A 7,768-nucleotide genomic window follows, 5' to 3' on the forward strand; every position below is an offset into this window, starting at 1 on the left:
AGATGGAAAAGGATATCTGGAAGAGAAGCGAACGCCCAACGACGAAACTGGTCCAAATTCGGCTAAGTAACGGACAGTAAACCAGGGCAAAGGATCGAAATATGTTACGTTCGACCGGTTTTTTTTTTCTTCGCCAACCTGAACCCCTCGAGGGGATCTCTCGATCGTGCGCGCACGCTGGAAGTGCATATGCAACGAACATTATCTGTGTGTGTGTTTGTTATTTTTCGGGTGCATTTTTTATCTTCATCATTTTAAATGGAAGAATGTGATGGGGTTTTGTTTACCTTTCGATTTCATTCAGTGCTGTAGATCCATTTTTTTCGCCGCTGAGTTGTGGAAACGATAGACGCACATATCACAAATCGGGAGCAAAGGGAATAATAAAAATGTGACGGGCATTCTCCTTAGTTTTTCATTCCTTGATCATCGTTCCATTAATGAAGAAGAAAAAAACAACTCCCATACGGTGTCTTTAAAACGGCCAGCTGATCCGCACCACCTCGCTAACGTAAGGCTGTCCGTTTTGTGGTTTTAATCTGATTTTTCTCCCTTTCGCTCACTTCTGTGCTGTATTCCTCTTTTTCCCTTGTTATTTCACTCATCAGGGCTTAAACTCGTCGATCAGAGTTGATGAAGTGTGGTGCAGTAAAATAAAGAAAACAAAAAAAAACATACAAAACCACAGCATATACAACATACGAGGTAAGCATAGAGGAGCTGTTGCTTTGCCGTTTTGATCGGTGTTTCCGAAGGTCGATTCTTGTGTCCGCCGTTCGATCGTTCTCGTGGTGATTCGATCTCGTGACTAACGGTTTTTCGGTTATTTGCTTTTTTTTTGTTTCATGCCTGGGTTTGGATATGAAGCAAGTTCTTGTTGCGGAAGGTTAGTGAGAACGTTCCTTTTGCGGTATATTATGTTTTGGTTTGAAAGGATACAGGACAGTCAATGTGGTTTAGTGATTGATTATCATAGAATATGTGTTATTGATATTGCACCTTTAATTTTTTTCATTTTTGCAGTTGCTCATTTGACCCACTTTAAGTAATTAAACTTTTAGGCTGTAAATGATTAACTTTTATTGCGTTAATTCATAATACTTCATTAAATCTTCATTTCAATATTATGAACGAGATTGAATGATCAGAAATTACATTTAAATATAAAAAGACACCTCGAATAATCAGTACTATCAGTGAAAATCGATCGTCAATCGAGTGAGAGATGCCTTTGCGAATCTGTTCACTAAGCAGACGTAATGTTGAACACTTATCACACTTATCATTATCACCGGAAACGATAGACGTTCCAACAACCAGGTGCCGGTCTTTATAAAGCCCCTACTTCGTGCCTAGACCATGTCAAATCACTTAAATGAAGCACCAATAACCTCACGACCAACTTCCTTTAGTCCCTTCCTTATCTCACTTCTAGGAATTGGGTCGCAAACACATGTTCTGCTGCACTGGAAAGAAAAAAAAGTCGCCCGGAAGTACAAATTTTATGCAAATGTTTACCTTTAGCCAAGACAACCCCGCGAAGCAAGTGACTTGAATGAACCGGTACGCGGTGAAAGATTGGCGCCAAAAATTCCAACTCCACGAGGTGCTACACATGCGCACTGGCAGCACCTTTGCGATTGGATTTCATTGCTGCTACGCTGTTTTGCAAGGAATTTGGTATGTACAGAGCGCAAACTCGAAAAAAAGAAAATGAAAGCAGGTGATTGGCATGCTGCCAATGTGTAACCATGCCACACGACCTACGCAGGCCGGGAAAAAGAAGCCAAAGGACACAATCACTTCTTTTTCGCCAGCCATTGTGTCCCGATTGGTTTTCCTTCGGCACGTTTGCCAAGGACCATTTTCCGTTCATCTGCTCGTCTTCGATCGATTCGATTCAAGAAAAGGACGGTTCACCATCGCTGCCAGAGAACAATACTCGTCCGCATCGCCATCAGCTTGCACAGCTTGCAGAAGGTGTTTGGGTTCTCGGAAAGCGAAATCTTGCCGGTTTTCTCCTGGCTGCCAAGAAAAGCATCTCTGACCGTTACGAAACCAGGCGACAGTTTGCCTAGGGGGTTGAAAGAAAAATCGTTACAGTAGAATGAACCGTGCGGTTTTTTTTTCTTCATCCTGGTCGTTCATTCCTCAAACTACCTACAGGGGATCTTGATTCGATCGGCTGCGAGGAAAAAAGCAAGTAAAGGTAATGTACCGAGTCACGGTCCAATGTCCTGGCAGACGGTACAGTAGAGGGTCCTTTAACAATACAGCCACCCTGCTCGAGCGACTCATACCCAGCAAGATGGTAACTTTGTATCTTTAAATCTTCAAACATCTTCCACTTTAACATCTGACCGAGGAAGATCGTTGGAAGGAAATGCGACAATAGCTTCGTAGCGCCATGATCTATGCAGCTCCTGATGAGGAACGGTGAATTGCCAGCTAAATCAAGGTGCTAAATTGAGGGAGAATCAGGGAGAATCGCTACAACCGGATCGCGACCAACGCACACATTACACATTGTTGACGATCTGATTTTTAAAAGGACTGCAGCATGCACGGCCCGAAAAATCTCGACAGATGCAAGCGTGATCGGGTCGTCCGGAAGGGATCCCTCCATCTGCACTGCACTGTGGCATGCTGTTTCGAGTGGCAAGTTGCCCTTTCCTTCGGGCCTGTTTCCTCTCCATCGCAAGCGCTTAATCAACGCGCGATCAGGCGTCCTACATTGGTTATCGCTCATGTCGCTTGATCGTGCATGTGTTGTGAGGTGTGCGGAACTGACGCCGGTGCCTTCTAGCGGTGAAATAGGGTCCGCACACTGGTGTCGGATTCCGGGATTTTGTTTTTGGTTTGGGGTTGTTTTTAAGGGAAGTTCAAGGGTACCATGCCCGTGCTTTGTTGCCATAACCCCGGTGTGGAATTAACTTCCACCGTAGGTAAAAGTGCAATGTGCGTTTTGTAGAACGCGTTTTAAAATCTATGCCTACTTTAAATATATCTGTTTAAGAGACTTGTTTTAATAGAGAGTAAAGGGAAGAGACTTGTAAACATGTACAAAGGTGTCTTTTTGATAATTTGATAGAAATTCAAGACCAACAAGAAGAATAATTGTAGCATTTCGAAGAAATGGTTTTGTTTAGAAGTGTAATATTATCATATATTGAAGAATAACGGGTAGGATTTCCAAATATCAGATGTTAAGAATTAAACAAACAATTTCATGATATAATTTATTCTGTCTGCAACTCATGACATTAATTCGAAATTTGTTGTATCAGTAGTTTTTCTATCCGTATTTTAGTACTTCTGAGAACTATGTATAAAATTAAATTAAATTAAATTAATTAAATTAATTTAAAAATTAAAATTAAAAAATATTCTCTCATAACAGATCCGTAAGACTAAACATTTCCTTTGGCGATGTTCCTCGCTTAAAACGGAACAAAATTGCGTCTCCCAACGTGTTGGAAGCATTCATCATATTAAACCTACCGAGGCGATGTTTCAATGTTTTTATTGCTTCCGACAATTGCTCGTAATGGCACCGGGCGATGGGTAACAAAAAGCTCCCAAACGTCACGTAGCAGTTGAAAGGTTAAATGAAACGGAACCGGGCGGGAAATAGGCCGTGGACCTTGCAGTGCGTTATGGCGAAGCAACGCGCTGGATGGATGGATGCTATCAGATTAAGAGCAATCCTGTCAGCCGATGGAAGAGAGGATGGCCAAGGGGAACGCAGTGCAGCAGGGGGAAAGATTAATCTAGGACGCACCGATATTTCTACGAACAGCATATCCTTTTGCTAACGGTAGCGCAAGCGATCATTTTCCAAACCTACAAAAAAAGGGAAAAGAGCGAATGGGACGGAATGAAACGAGAAAGAGATCCTCCAACGGGTGCTGCAGTATAGCACACACCAACACCAGCTGGCACAACTGGCGCAATGCAACGGGGCAAGCTGCAGCGGATTAAGGGTGACGAGGAGATGGTTCAGCTTTTATTTTTCTGTTTTTCTATTACGGATTGCTTTTTCCGTCCCTAGATTGTAGAGGGAAAGCAGTTGCAATTGAGTGCCTTTGCAGTAAATTTTAAGGAAAATTTTAAATACTTTTATAATAAAACATTTCACAAAACTCTTCAAACAAAATTTTGACTCTAAATTGTTTTATCAGCAGTGTTTCGGGCTAAATCGGCAAGTTAAAAATAACTACCAGTGGTCCCCGGGGCAGTGCCCGCAAAACGGACGATGCACAAGGAAATTCCAACGTCTGTTCCATAGAGCACGTGAAGCAAAACAACCAAACCAAATGTGCACCCGCTAAACCGTACGCGCACCGGTTGTTCCAGCACCGAGGGCACGTCCACCCGGTCCAAACACCCGGTCGGTTTCGGGTAGCGCACAAAACCCTTGGTGGGGGAAATACGGACCGACGCACCACGAACGACCGTGCAGGAGAAGAACAAACACCTGCGAGCGAACGGGACGGAGCACACGGGTGCGAGCGGGCAAGTGCGATGGTTATCCCCACCCTAAAGCATCGGGGAAATTCCCGAACACGGGTTCCACCGCCGGCACCGGTGCGTCACCGACGATCGTGATCTGAGCTACTTTTGCTCACCTTGCGAAGCGCTCACGCGGATCGCATTGCAAATGACGGTTAGAAAGAGACACTCACCGAGGGAGTGCGTTTTAGTCTCTAAGTTTATTCTGAAACTTTACACAAAATGTTTTAAACAAATTTGTTATGTTAAATTTAACATGTTATTAATGGAATGTTAGCAGCAAAATTGCATGTAAGCTATTTTTATTCCACGCCGATCTACCTGCGTGAGCACCTCTTCCACAGCATGAGTTCCACATGCGCTCAAAATTTGCTCATTCTGCTCGTGCACCTGTAACTCCGCCCATTTTCTTTCAGGTTCACCCGAACGCAACACGACAGGAACGGTTCGCGTTGCGCTTTTCGCCTATAAATAAGAGCGGCTGCCTGTTCGGAGCTAACACTTCGGTTTTTACGCTCAAATCGCAAGCATCCGTGTCGTTTGACGATCGATCGTGGACAAGTGGTGTGTTTATTACCAAAACCGGCTGCTATCGTTGAATGTATCGCAGTGTGAACTGTTTCGACAAAAACAGCAAAGGATACCAACGGAAGGCAAAAAAAAATCCAAGACGTTAGAATTCGAAAAAACGATTGCCAATGTGCGTGCGTGTGTTGTGAAAGTGACAAAAGGATTACAAGCGTCAAGCCAATGTGTGTCAGTTTGTTGAAACATACCTTTTTGAAAAGGAAACCAGAAAGTTCTCGGTGATGGAAACGTAGAGTGATTAGCAACAGCAAAACGCAAAAGTGACACCCTGTGTCGGAAAGTGAAGCAACCGGTGAAGAGCAAATCTCGACAACAAACAACTCTATTGTGCTCAGCAGAGGACAAACTGCCAGTTAAAAAAAGGAAAGGAGACGATAGTTGCGTGTGTGTTTGTGTGCAAAAAGGGATATTTTTGCTGGCACGCGTTCAGGGCTTGATATTCATCATTGCTACGTGAGTTGTGAAAGTTTCGTGGTAGCAATCCCCAGCATGCCCACATCCATCATGCAGAAAAACTACAGTAATTGTCCGCTTAAGAAGCGTCCAGTCTTCATGTCGAAGGAGGAAGCGTTGAAAAATGGTAATTATCGCCCATCTGCACAATCAGTGCTATTTACGATTTGTTTGAATAACCTGAGGTGTGGTCTTTAAAGAAGATTCTGATTCTGGTTGTCTAGTTCTGTTGCTAAAGTTACTAACCAACTCCTTTTCGCTTCTGCTCTCTTCACTTTTCCTTCAGAATCAGATGGTGAGATGGAACCAGAAAATCTGAGCACCAAACCGCAGGACCTCTCGATGAAGTCCATGAAGAAGAAGGCTCGCTCGGAATCACCCGAGCTGGTGGTGATCAAGGCGGAGGACACTCTGCCCACACCGCCACCCTCCTCCTCCCCCGCCCCCAGTGATACCAAATCTCCACTGTCCATCCCAACACCGACCTACGGCACACTGCCCGCGATGTATTATGGAGGATCGCGATCACCTGCTTCCTTCCCACCGGTCTATCCCGGGTTCCCGTACGCGTTGCCATACCCTGCCGACTTCTACAGCGCGTACCATCACCAGCAGAGCCAGCAGGCGCAGCAACATCCGGCAGGGTTACCGCATCAGCTGCACCACCACCATCACCATCTGCACCATCCGCTCCACAGCCAGATCTCGCCACCGCGCTCGGAACCGCTGTCACCGTACAGTGCCGGCCAGCACGATACCTCCGGCAGTCCGTCCGCCTCCCCGACCCATCTCTTCCGCCCGGACCGTCACTCGCTTTCGCCCCCTCCGTCGATGGTGGTTCCGGCCTACCCGGCCGAACTGCGCCTGACCCAGAACAACAACATCATCAAGTCGGAGTCGGCGTTCGTACGGGCCCAGCACCGCTACATGCCTTACCCGCTGCACCATCCCGCCCACCACCATCACCTGATGATGGGGTCCGTGGCCGATCATCCATCGCTTTCGCCCGCCTCCAGCCATACCTCGTTCAACTCGTACCTCTCGTCGCGGGGCCGCTCCCTGTCGCCGATCTCCTCGTCCGCACCCGCCAGCCCGGGTGCCGATTCCGAGGAGAACAACAACAGCCTTAGTGTGACGAACGGTAACAGCACCTCGCTCTCGTCCTCGTCCGGCTGCTCGTCGATCCTCACGGAAAAGTCCACCTCGAGCGCCAACATCCAGAAGAAGGAGGGCGAAAAGGGTGCGCCGCAGTCGGGCGGGGCACCGCGCTACCAGTGTCCGGACTGTGGCAAATCGTACTCCACCTACTCGGGGTTGTCGAAGCACCAGCAGTTCCACTGCCCAGCGGCGGAAGGTAACCAGGCGCAGAAGACGTTCGTGTGCAAGGAGTGTGACAAACCGTACAAAACGCTCGGCGCGCTGAAGATGCACATCCGGACGCATACGCTACCGTGCAAGTGTACGCACTGCGACAAGGCGTTCTCGCGGCCGTGGCTGCTCCAGGGCCACATCCGTACGCACACGGGCGAGAAACCGTTCGTGTGCAAGCTGTGTTCGCGTGCGTTTGCCGATCGGTCGAATCTGCGCGCACACCAGCAAACGCACGAGGATGTGAAGCGGTTCAAGTGTCCGACGTGTACGAAATCGTTCTCGCGCCTTCCGCTGCTCACGAAGCACGCTGAAACTGGATGTCCGGGTGGATCGGGTGGTAGCAGTACGGCCGGATCGCCCGTGCCCTCGCTTACCCGGTCGGACAGTCCACACTCCCAGAGTGCCTCCTGTAACATCCCCGAAGACAGCTTCATCCCGACCGTGTTGCCCCACGGCAGCAACATTGCCGTGTACTAGGAGTTGTGAGGTTTGCAGCAGTGTGAGTATCGGTGGCCTATCGGTAATGTGTGTGCCTTCAATACAAGTGTGTGGGTATGTGTCGCTCTCTTTGCGACAAAGGGTGCACAATATCGTCGCGTATCAGGCGACCAAAGACTGAGCGAAGTACTGTGCCGCCAAGAGGGAGCCATTTAATTGGAGAGATGGTGCGTTCATGATTCTAGTGCAGAGACAGTGGTGTGGTCCGGTACAAGCTTTCGTTCGCGTATGCGTTTCGCTTGGAAGCGTTCAAAAAGGAGCAGAGGCGAACGCTAAAATATGGAACCGGACGGTGGAATTTGTTTTCTATTTTAGTAAGTTTATTTATTTTCGAGCGAAGGAGGAA

At 47.4% G+C, this 7,768-nt stretch overlaps 1 protein-coding gene across 1 annotated transcript; it reads left to right on the top strand.

The window, feature by feature from the left end:
* The first annotated feature begins 5,589 nt into the window (after window positions 1-5,589).
* LOC128711456 (protein escargot-like) lies at window positions 5,590-7,401 on the top strand. Its single transcript, XM_053806333.1, has 2 exons — window positions 5,590-5,680; window positions 5,840-7,401. The coding sequence occupies exons 1-2, from the start codon at window positions 5,590-5,592 to the stop codon at window positions 7,399-7,401; spliced, it is 1,653 nt and encodes a 550-aa protein (XP_053662308.1).
* Window positions 7,402-7,768: the final 367 nt, after the last annotated feature.

This window comes from Anopheles marshallii, chromosome 3 (genome assembly GCF_943734725.1).
Source record: "Anopheles marshallii chromosome 3, idAnoMarsDA_429_01, whole genome shotgun sequence".
NCBI lineage: Eukaryota > Metazoa > Arthropoda > Insecta > Diptera > Culicidae > Anopheles > Anopheles marshallii.

Bases quoted from the DNA above. Each gene is read 5' to 3' on its own strand.
- LOC128711456 (XM_053806333.1), top strand. From the start codon at position 5,590: ATGCCCACATCCATCATGCAGAAAAACTACAGTAATTGTCCGCTTAAG. The intron at 5,681-5,839 runs GTAATTATCGCC...CTTTTCCTTCAG, and splicing joins GGAGGAAGCGTTGAAAAATG to AATCAGATGGTGAGATGGAA.